The 12325-nt window shown below is 38.9% G+C and overlaps 1 protein-coding gene across 4 annotated transcripts in view; it reads left to right on the top strand.

Annotated features, from left to right (window-relative positions):
- Positions 1-12325, top strand: part of FCRL3 (Fc receptor-like 3) — a 44510-nt gene that overhangs the window by 24669 nt on the left and 7516 nt on the right. For 3 of the 4 annotated variants that reach the window (XM_010843755.1, XM_010843756.1, XM_010843754.1), the window contains 3 exons: positions 1679-1957; positions 2328-2447; positions 11808-11835. In XM_010843755.1, coding sequence (XP_010842057.1) covers positions 1679-1957; positions 2328-2447; positions 11808-11835 — 427 coding nt within the window. The remainder of the gene's footprint in view (positions 1-1678; positions 1958-2327; positions 2448-11807; positions 11836-12325) is intronic. The other variant, XR_825600.1, reaches the window with a different exon arrangement.

Here is a 12325-nt window from a genome sequence, read left to right as displayed (position 1 = left end):
ATCAAAATCATAGAAACAGAAAGTAGGCTGGTGTTTGTCAGGGGCTGGGGAGAAAGAGCATAGGGACTTATTGTTTAATGGGTATGTAATTTCAGTTTTACAAGAAAAAAGTTATGGAAATTGATGATGGTGTTGGTTTCACAGTGTTATGAAAGTATTTATACCACTTCACTATACACTTAAAAGGTTTATGGTGGAATATTTTAAGGTATGTATGTATATTTTACAGCAATACAAATTGAATAAAAATATAAGAAGTGGTGACACGGATGAAAAGGTACTGTGAGATGCACAAACATATAAAGACTTACTCCTGAGACCCTTAGCATCTGGCCCAAGTCATTGTATATTGTAAAGGATATACAGAAGGCCAAAACCCAAGCCATCTGTTTGAATTTTATAAAAGCACAACTTGGCATTTCCACCCAGATGAGACCGCTAGTGCCATCTGCCTTACAGCCAGCAGATGGTGCATTTTTGAGTTGAATTATCCCCATTTAACTGATTGTCTCCATTACCTCTCTCCTTTACCCAATCTCAGATGCAAAGCTAACCTCTAGATCCTTGCCAAACTTCTCTTGCCAATGAAGCACACAGTTTATATCTTAAGTCCTTGCACACAGATTGGTTTACCTGGGTTTCCTCACAACAGAATCAGCAATCTTACTGTTCACATTTCACATTAATTGATTATTGATAAATGATTCCATATATTAATTTAAAACATAATGATTTTCTGTTTTTCCTGGCTTCCTTATTTCTATAATCACAAATTAAAATGGAAATCTTTCTTGCTATTGCTGTATCTGGATATTTTGGGGCCAAATATAAATTAATTTACTTATCCACTTATTCACCAATTATTGATAATCTATTACATGCCAAGGCAAAATTCTAGCAGTTGGAAATACAAAAATGAACAAAGAGTTAAGTCCTTGTTCTTATGAAACTTACATTCTGTTGGGAGAATCAGATATATAACAATGATAAATGGATAGATACATAAATAACAGATTGATAGATGTTAGTGCTAATGCTAAGTAGAAAAATAAAGCAAGGTAACTGAGTAGAGGATACTTCAAATAGGTGTGGATGTCTAGGTTTAAAGCTAAGTCTCAGGAATTAATAATATGGAGCAACAAACCTTGCTTTTAGTAATTATTCCTCTTGCTTTTAGTAATTTAGTTTATTGAATGCTTTACATACATGATTCTTACTATTACCTCCACTTTAATAAGGAATAAACTGAGACTTGGAGAAAGTAAAATGTTTTAAAACATCAAGATCACAGGGCTAATAAAGGGCAGTGAAAGTGTTATTCACTCAGCTGAGTCCGGCCCTTTGTGACCCCATGGACTGTAGCCTGCCAGGTTCCTCTGTCCATGGAATTCTCCAGGTAAGAATACTGGAGTGGGTAACCATTCCCTTCTCCAGACCCAGGGATTGAACCTGGGTCTCCTGAACTGCTGGCAGATTCTTTACCATCAGAGCCACCAAGGAACTTGAGTTTAAATCCTGTCTCTGCCATTAATAAAGAGCAGAGATGGGATTTAAATTCAGGTTTTCCTGAATTCCAAGCCCATGCTCCCACTACTGAACTATGCTGGATATTTCCTTTATTAAATTATTTTGTATATACTTAACCAGGACGGCTCATAAGCTATGTTGCCTCTTTCAGTTCCAGTGTCTCATCCTCTCTTCACCTTCAGTCCTGCTGTGCCCCAGGCTGTGGAGGGAGATGTGTTAGAGCTTCGCTGTGAGGCCCAAAGAGGTTCTCCCCCAATCCTGTACTGGTTTTATTACAAGAATGTCACGCTGGGGAGCAGAGAGGCCCCCTTTGGAGGAGGAGCATCCTTCAACCTCACTCTGATGGCAGAGCATTCCGGAAACTTCTCTTGTGGGGCTGACAATGGCCTAGGGGTACAGCACAGTGAGATGGTGATACTAAGCATCATAGGTAGGTTGGTGGTACCTGGGCTACAGGTTACATTTATAGTCAATAAAATATTTCTCCAATAGACTGTACAAATCCTCCCAATGTCAAAGAGTTATTAACATGAAACCAAGGCTTGGGGCTTCTGGAGATTGGTACTGATTTCATGGGGACAGGGGAGGGAAAAGAAATAAATTTTAATGTTAGATTCTGGCAATCACTTTCCCTGTGCTATTATTTTGAAAATTACAAATTATACTGGAAATGATTCCAATTGAGAAATCAGAACCTGGCAAAAACCTGTCCTAATATATAGCTAGTCCCACACCTACATAGTTTTTGTCTGGATGAAATATGTTTGGCACTGAACTCAAGTACAGGTCTCTTCACTTAGGACCACCCAGTAACAAAACAACCCTTATCACTGAGGGAGTCACTGCAGGGCTACTGAGCATCCTTGGCCTTGCTGTTACTGCTGCTCTGGTGTGTCACTTCAGGACCCAAAGGAATTCAGGTAAGTGGCTATATCTTACTCTTTGATGTTGTGACTTTTGCCATTGCTATTATTATTTCGACTTGTGTAGTGCATCCTACAAAGGTTGATTATTCTTTTCCAAGTACTGATCACACAGATTGGCAGAGATAAAAAGGCATAACAAATTTCTTAATGAAGTTGTTAGTCCACGTGTTTCATTTGAGTTTTAAATCAGAGAGTAGAGTTTTGTTTCCATTCAAAAATTAGAAAGTTAAGTATTTACTGTTCCAACCTCAGTCCAAAGCTTAGTGAAAATAAAAAGAATGAAATAGAAAGTCCTTCATCTGTAACAACAGAAATAAACAATAGCCATAGGTACAATCCATAAACTCATATATATTTAAATACCATTTAAATATAGTGATATTTAGATAGAATTAAGATATTCTGAGAATGAACTTTAAAATTTCAGTTTCTGCTTGTTTGTGGCTACTATGTTAGTCGCTCAGCCATGTCCAACTCTTTGTGACTCTGTGGACTCTAGCCCGCCGGGCTCCTCTGTCCATGGGATTCTCCAGGCAAGAATACTGGAATGGATTACCAGTTCCTTCTCCCGGGTATCTTCCCAACCCAGGGATTGAATGGGTCTCCCACATTGCAGGCAGATTCTTTAACAACTGAGCCATCAAGGAAGCCCCTTGTTGCTAGTATATAGAAATTCAATTGATTTTTCTATGTTGGTCTCATATCCTACAACTTTGCTAAACACACTTATTAGTTCTAGTATTTTGTCGATTTCATCAGATTTTCTACATAGATGATCAAGTCATCTATGAATAAAGATAATTTTATGCCTTCCTTTCCAATCTCGATTCCTTTTATTTCTTTTTCCTTAGTGTACTGGCTAGAACCTCCTGTACAATGTTGAATAGAAGTGTTAAGAGAATACATGTCTTTGTCTTGTTCTTGAGCTTAGGGAGGGGAAAGTATTTGAACTTTCACTATTTACATATGATAATCTTAGCTGTGGATTTCTTGTAGCTACTGTTTATTAGGCTGAAGAAGTCCCTACTAATTGTAATTTACTGACAGTTTTTATAGAACAATGACAAATGCTTTTTCTACATTTAGAAAATCATATGATTTTATTTTCTAGTCTACTGATACAGAGTTTGGATTTTGAATGTTGAATGTTGAAACAGCTTTGCATTTCTGGGGTTAACCTCACTTGGTTGTAATTTTTGAATTTGATTTGCTAAAATTTTGTTAAGAATGTTTGCACCTATGTTCATAAGGGATATTGGTTTAGTAGCTTTATTTCGTATCATTTCTTTTTCTGGCTGGGTGTCAAGGTAATATCCATTTAGTTATGACCTCCAGAATCCTTCATTCCTCTTTGTACATATATACATTCACATGGTATCATTTTCTCTCTGCCTAAAGGATTTCTTTTTAACATTTCTTGTAGTATGAGTTTGTTGGTAAATTTGATTGATAGTGTTGAAGTCTTCGATATCTGTACTTTTTTTTCTCCTACTTTATTGATTATTGAGAGAATGATATTAAAATCTTCAACAATAATTGTAGGTTTTTTCATTTCTTCTTGCAATTCTATCAGATTTGCTTCATCTTGCAAACTCTTGAAACTCTATTATTAGGTGCACAAATATTTATCACTGTTATGTGTTTTTGATGAAATGACCACATTATCCCTTATGACTTTATGACCTTTTTATTCCTGGTGGTATCATTTAACCCTGAAACACTATTTGATATTAATAAAAAATTAATTAATGTATTAACTATAGGGCTTCCCTGGTGGCTCAGATAGTAAAGAATATGCCTGTAATGCAGGAGACCCAGGTTTGATCCCTGGGTTGGGAAGACCCCCTGGAGAAAGGAATGGCTAGCGACTCCAGTATTCTGGCCTAGAGAATCCCATGGAAAGAGGAACCTATATTAATATATTGATATCAAATAATATTTCAAGGTAAATTATACTACCAGGAATAAAAAGCTATGTAATTAATGTTGGGCTTTCCAGGTGGCTCAGTGGTAAAGAATCTGCCTGCCAAAGCAGGAGACACAAGAGACGTGGGTTTGAGACGTGGGTTTGATTCCTGGGTTGGAAAGGTCCCCTGGAGGAGGAAATGGCAACTTGCTCCAATATTGTTGCCTGGAGAAGCCCATGAACAGAGGAGCCTGGAGGGCTACAGTCCATGAGGTTACAAAGAGCTGGACACAACTGAGCACGTATGCATATAATTAATGTTAGCTTGATATTTCTTTTTTCCACTCTTTAAAATTTTAACCTATTTGTGCTTTATATTTAAAGCATATTTTTATAGGTAGCATATGGTTAATTCTGTTTTTTATCTAATATGACAGTCTCTTTCTACTTTCTAATTTTAAAAACATTGACCATTTACAGTAATATGATTGTCGATACAGTTAGGTCCCTATGTCTATTATTTTCCTATTTGCTCTCTGCTTGTCTCATTTGTTCTTTGTTTTCCATTTCCTTTTTTTGTCTACCCTCTTGGGTATTTTTGTGATTCAATTTTATTTCCTTTGTTGGTTTATTAGCTATATAAGTCTTTGTTTTGTTATTTTAGTGGTTATTTTAAGTTATATGATATACATATCTAACTTATCAGTCTACTTACAAATGACACTGTATCACTGCATGTATAGCATAAGAATATTATCACTGTGTACTCCATTTCTCCTTTCCCTGGTACATTGTTATTACTCTTGTAAACAATCAGTTATTTTTTAAAGAAGCTTACATATAATTTAAAAATATTATACATTTACTCATACGGCTAACACTTCAATGTTCTTCATTCCTTTATCTGTATCCATATTTTCATCTGATATCATTTTTTTTTTTCTGCAAAAAGATTTCTTGTAGGATGGGTCTTCTAGTGATTAATTATCTCCACTTCTGTATGACTATAAAAGTCTTTGTTTTGCATTCATTTGTGAGAAATATTTTTACTGGCATAGAATCCTAAGTTGAAAAAAAATTTTTTCTTTTAATATTTAAAAGATGTTGCTGTTCTGTCTTCCTATGTACATGGCTTCCGACAAGAAATCTGCCATCATCCTTGACTTGGTTCTTATGTGACTGCTTTAATTTTTCTCTCTGAATGCTTTTTGTGGATCAGAAATCTTGGGATGTATGGACTGTTTTATTCAGTGTTTTGGGTGCTTATAAGGTTTCAAGACTTTATATTTGGAACTACTAATCCTTTACTTTCTGTTTTTCTCTGTGGTATAACACGAACTCTCCTTTTCTATCAGGCCAAGTGATTCTGTTTTCCTTTTTTTTTTTAGGGCTCATACTGAAAATCAAGCAAATAAACAAATAATTGGATCTCAGTTTAATGAAAACCATCTTAATGATGGTGGCTAAGCATGTCTTCTTACTTCTACTTTCAGGTCAATCAATGGTCCTTTACCCTTCTGCTTCTTTGCATAAAAAATGGCATCATTTCACATCATTTGTGACTGATATTTACAGCTACCTAATATTTTTTCAAATAATATTATGTATACAATTTTTATGTAGCACTAACCCTGATCAGTTCAGTTCTATTCAGTTGCTCAGTCATGTCCGACTCTGTGATCCCATGGACTGCAGCATGCCAGGCTTCCCTGCCCAACCCCAACTCCAGAGCTTACTCAAACTCATGTCCATTGAGTTGGTAATGCCATCCAACCATCTCATCCTCTGTCGTCCCCATCTCCTCCTGCCCTCAATCTTTCCCAGCATCAGAGTCTTTTCAAATAAGTCAGTTCTCCGCATCAGTTGGCCAAAGTATTGGAGTTTCAGCTTTAGAATCAGTCCTTCCAGTGAATATTCAGAACTTATTTCCTTTAGGATGGACTGGTTGGATCTGCTTGCAGTCCAAAGGGCCCCTCAAGAGTCTTCTCCAACACCACAATTCAGAAGCATCAATTCTTTGATGTTCAGATTTCTTTACAGTCCATCTCTTACATCCATACATGACTACTGGAAAAACTATAGCTTTGACTAGATGGACCTTTGCCGGCAACATAATGTCTGCTTTTTAATATGATGTCTACGTCATAGCTTTTCTTCCAAGGAGCAAGCGTCTTTTAATTTCATGGCTGTAGTCACCATCTACGGTGATTTTGGAGCCCCCCAAAATAAAGCCTCTCACTGTTTCCACTGTTTCCCCATCTATTTCCCATGAAGTGATGGGACCAGATGCCATGATCTTAGTTTTCTGAATGTTGAGCGTTAAGCCAATTTTTTTCAGTCTCCTCTTTCACTTTTATCAAGAGGCTTTTTAGTTCTTCTTCACTTTCTGCCATAAGGGTGGTGTCATCTGCATATCTGAAGTTACTGATATTTCTCCTGGCAATCTTGATTCCAGCTTGTGCTTCATCCAGCTTGGCATTTCACATGATATACTTTGCATATAAGTTAAATAAGCGGGGTGACAATATACAGCATCAACGTACTCCTTTCCCAATTTGGGACCAGTCTGTCGTTCCATGTCCAGTTCTAACTGTTGTTTCCTGACCTGCATATAGATTTCTCAGGAGACCAGTAAAGTGGTTTGGTATTCCCATCTCTTTCAGAATTTTTCACAGTTTCTTGTGATCCACACAGTCAAAGGCTTTGGCATAGTCAATAAAGCAGACATAGATGTTTTTCTGGAACTCTTTTGCTTTTTTGATGATCCAACAGATGTTGGTAATTTGATCTCTGGTTCCCTTGCCTTTTCTAAATCCAGCTTGAATATCTGGAAGTTCACGGTTCACATACAGTTGAAGCTTGGCTTGGAGAATTTTGAGCATTACTTTGCTAGCATGTGATGAGTGCAATTGTGTGGTAGTTTGAACATTCTTTGGCATTGCCTTTCTTTGGGATTGGGATGAAAACTGACCTTTTCCAGTCCTGTGGCCACTGCTGAGTTTTCCAAATTTGCTGGCACATTGAATGCAGCACTTTCACAGCATCATCTTTTAGAATTTGAAATAGCTCAACTGGAGTTTCATCACCTCCACTAGCTTTGTTTATAGTGATGCTTCCTAAGTCCCACTTGACTTCACATTCCAGGATGTCTGGATCTAGTCCAGTGATCACAACATTGTGGTTATCTGGATCATTAAAATCTTTTTTTTTTTTTTTGTATAGTTCTTCTGTGTTCTTGCCAGCATCTTCTGCTTCTGTTAGGTCCATACAATTCCTGTCCTTTATGGTGCTCATCTTTGCCTGAAATGTTCCCTTGTTGTCTCTAATTTTCTTGAAGAGATCTCTAGTCTTTCCCATTGTATTGCTTTCCTCTCTTTCTTTGCATTGATCGCGGAGGAAGGCTTTCTTATCTCTCCTTGCTATTCTTTGGAACTCTGCATTCAAATTGGTATATCTTTCCTTTTGTCTTTACCTTTCACTTCTCTTCTTTTCTGAGCTATTTGTAAGGCCTCCTCAGACAACCATTTTGCCTTTTTGCATGTGTTTTTCTTGGGGATGGTCTTGATCTCTGCCTCCTGTACCATATCACAGACCTCCGTGTCCATAGTTCTTCAGGCACCCCGCCTATCAGATCTAATCCCTTGAATCTATTTTTTATTTTCACTGTATAATTGTAAGGGATTTGTTTTAGGTCATACCTGAATGGTCTAGTGGTTTTCCCTACTTTCTTCAATTTATGTCTGAATTTTGCAATAAGGAGTTGTTTATCTGAACCACTGACAACTCCCAGTCTTGTTTTTTCTGACTGTATAGAGCTTCTCCATCTTCAGCTGCAAAGAATATAATCAATCTGATTTTGGTATTGGCCATTTGGTGATGTCCATGTGTAGAATCTTCTCTGGGTTGTTGGAAGAGAGCTTTACTATGACCAATGCAAGGAATCTAACCCTGATAGTACTCATCATAAAATCTACCATTCATTTGGAATCTATTATATGTGATTTTTTAATGTGTCCAGTTTTGTGTACATTTGACTTCAATTCAACCACTATTGCTATAACTATATATTGAAGATGAAGAAATGAAGAATTCAAGAAGCTAGCAACCTTTCCAGATTCATATATATCTAGTAAGAGTCAGAGTTAGGGCATAACTGGGGTCTCCCTAGCCCTTAAGTCTATAGTCTCTCCATTTCATTTTTTTTTTAAGTCACTCAGTCATGTCTTACTCTTTGAGACCCCATGGACTATATAGTCCATGGTATTCTCCAGGCCAGAATACTGGAGTGGGTAGCCTTTCCCTTCTCCAGGGGATCTTCCCAATCCAGGGATTGAACCCAGGTCTCCTGCATTGCAAGTGGACTCTTTACCAGCTGAGCCACAAGGGAAGCCCAAGAATACTGGAGTGGGTAGCCTATCCCTTCTCCAGGGGATCTTTCCAACCCAGGAATCGAACTGGGGTCTCCTGAATCACAGGTGAATTCTTTACCAACTGAGCTATGAGGGAAGCCCCCATTATGTCTTGGTGACTTGTAAAATGCTGGTTGCACCTCCTACTTTAAAAAGTTACTTTTCTATATCATTGCCTGTCTGGATTTCATTTATTAATCAGTAATATACTAGACATGCAGACACAGGAACTTCAGTATTGCAGTTGATAATACTAAAAAACAAAAACAGATTGCTGTCAGTACAACACCAAATAACACAAGAGAAGGAAAAATTACCAATCATTGTTTTATGTGGTCCATGAGGGCAGAGGCCCAGGAGGTTCTGTCCTCCAGATTTAGGGGAAATTGTTGTTTTAAATGTCAAACGTGACTAAGAAATTCTGACAGGCTACCAATCAGAGGGCCTCTGCCTATCACAACTCAAAATCTTGCCTACTGTACTTCCCTCCAAGCAAAGTCTTCCTTCTCATTATTGACCAGTCTTCTCAGGGAAGAGCTCAGGCCTTCCAAATTCCTCTAAAAATGAAGATTTCTGCTCCTTAAGCCTGACTGTTTCCTCCAAGTTACCAAAAGGAGTGGTATATTTATTAGCTCTATAACTGCTTGGATTAGCATTCTGGTAATGTAATGCCCTCCGAACCCCAGTCTCCTCAGCTCTGTGGTGGTCACGATAATAGAATTTACATTATAGGTACTATGAGACAATCTATGTAAACTGCTGAACACGGTGCCTGGCCAAAATATCTTCAGTGAATATTAGCTTATATTATAAATAGCCACGTTTTGGGTCTGTTTTCCTTCAGGCAAATGAAGAGATAGTCTGACTCTCAGATGCACTCTAAATTTAGTTAACCTGTCTAAAAGTAAGAATACTGGTTGTTGATTGATGAGGTTACAATTCCAGAGGAGAGAGACACAGGCTAGGATTATGCTTACATGCACACCTGGTTCCCAAAGACAGGGTCTGAAGGCAGTAATCAGTCATTTTTTGTGGTATGTAAGGTGGCTCAGTGGTAAAGAATCCACCTGCTAATGCAAGAGACACAGGAAACATGGGTTTGGTCCCTGGGTCGGGAAGATCCTCTAGAGAAGGAAGTGGCAACCCATTCCAGTATTCTTGCCTGGGAAATCCCGTGGACAGAGGAGCCTGGTGGGCTACAGTCCATGGAGTCTCAAAGAGTTGGACATGACTGAGTGACTGAGCACACACACAAGCCTGAATATGTCTACTTTGAGCAATAACCTGTGTTCTCTAAGCCCAGTGAGATGGATACAGTGTGCATGCGTGCTTAATTGCCCAGTTGTGTCTAACTCTACGACCTTTATGGATTGACTATGTGACTGTTATGGAGCCTCACGGACAGGTTCCTTTGTACATGGGGTGTTTCAGGCAAGAATACTGGAGTGAGTTGCCATCTCCTCCTCCAGAAGATCTTTCTGATTCAGGAATCAAACCCAAGTTTACTGCCTTGCAGGCAGATTCTTTACCCACTGATCCAACAGGGAAGCCCGAGACAGATAGAGCTGCTGCTGCTGCTGCTAAGTCGCTTCAGTAGTGTCCGACTCTGTGCAACCCCATAGACGGCAGCCCACCAGGCTCCCCCATCCCTGGGATTCTCCAGGCAAGAATACTGGAGTGGGTTGCCATTTTCTTCTCCAATTCATGAAAGTGAAAAGTGAAAGTGAAGTCACTCAGTCATGTCCAACTCTTCGAGACCCCATGGACTGCAGCCTTCCAGGCTCCTCTGTCCATGGGATTTTCCAGGCAAGAGTACTGGAGTGGGTTGCCACTGCCTTCTCTAGACAGATATAGAGTCATAGGTAAAAGGCAAAGGACAGAGATAGGAAGCTTAGGAGGAGGGTTGTATTGGACAGGCCAGAAAGACTTCAATATTTCAGTGTTGATGGAAATATTGTATATATTTAAGGCTGATGGAATAGGCTTCTGGATTATGTTTACATTTAATCACTGATTAGGTAATTGTCTTCCCTGGTGGCTCAGATGGTAAAGCGTCTGCCTACAGGAGACCCAGGTTCAATCCCTGGGTCAGCAAGATCTTCTGGAGAAGGACATAGCAACCCACTCCAGTATTCCTTCCTGGAAAATCCCATGGATGGAGGAGCATGGCAGGCTACAGTCCATGGGGTCGCAAAGAGTTGGACACAACTGAGGGACTTCAGTTCACTTTACTTCACTTCAGATAATTGTCAACTTGTTTTTTAGTCCTTGTAGTACATAATTTAATTTGTTCAGTTGTTTAACAAATCTTTATTAAATATTTTCAAACTTCTAAGCACAGGAAATACAAAAATAATTAAGACAAGTTTTGTACCTTCAAGTAACACACCCTTTCATGAAGCAGTGTTTGAGGCAAACGCAGAAATTGATAATTACAATGCAATATGGTAATTTTAATATAGCAGGGTTCTATGTGCATCAGGGGAAGCTCTGGAGGAGGAAGGATAAATTGGAATTAGGTGAAAGGAAAGGAAAGAAGGGATACGGAGAAAACAATATGCACCAAATGCTGTTGAAATGGGCTTGCAAGGTCGTAGATAAAGGAAGGTCTGACTACAAGAGTCTTGTAGTCCCATTGAATCACACTTGTGTAACAATTCAGTATTAATTTTAACCCCTCTCTAGGCCACAGTCTCCTTGTCTCTACCTCATGGGGCTGCAGTCAGAATAGAGAAGTGGGAGTAGGGGTAGCACTTGGCCTAGAGTTAAACAGTAAGTTGTCTGTCTTCTGCTACTCAGTTACAAACTACATAGAGTTCATTCTATTGACTGAATGAGAATAATTGTGATTCTGTGCAAACATCTCTTCAGATCCCACCTTCCTTCTCTATAACATGACCTACGGGGTGGAGCCAGATGTTCTCAAAGATTTGCCATAGCTGAAATCTAGGATGGATTTGATTTCTGGGAAAGGACATTCTAACTATAGCATTGTCCACACAGATCACTTATCATCAGTGTTCCTTTGTTGTTTTTCAGAAAGACTTTCCACCACTGGAACACCTAGGTAAGGTTTCTGCTTCTGGTGCTGCGAGCCTTTTCATGTTATTTATGTTTCCAGGATAGAACATGAAACTATGTGCATTTAAAAGTATTTTACTGGATTTCCTATTAAATTTTCAAATGCTTGGTGGGGAGGGATAAATTAGAACTGGATTGACACACACACATTACAATGTATATCAATAAGATAGATAACTAATAAGGACCTACTGTATAGCACAGGGAACTCTACTCAATATTCGGTAATGGCCTACATGGAAAAAGAAGCTAAAAAAGGATGTGCTGCTGCTGCTGCTAAGTCACTTCAGACTCTGTGTGACCCCATAGACGGCAGCCCACCAGGCTCCCCCATCCCTGGGATTCTCCAGGCAAGAACCCTGGAGTGGGTTGCCATTTCCTTCTTCAATGCATGAAAGTTAAAAGTGAAAGTGAAGTCGCTCAGTCGTGTCTGACTCTTAGCGACCCCAGGGACTGCAGCCCACCAGGCCCCTCTG

Source organism: Bison bison, unplaced genomic scaffold (genome assembly GCF_000754665.1).
Source record: "Bison bison bison isolate TAMUID 2011002044 unplaced genomic scaffold, Bison_UMD1.0 scf7180017864186, whole genome shotgun sequence".
In the NCBI taxonomy this organism is placed as follows: Eukaryota; Metazoa; Chordata; class Mammalia; order Artiodactyla; family Bovidae; genus Bison; species Bison bison.
This window is presented reverse-complemented; position numbering and strand designations above follow the sequence as displayed.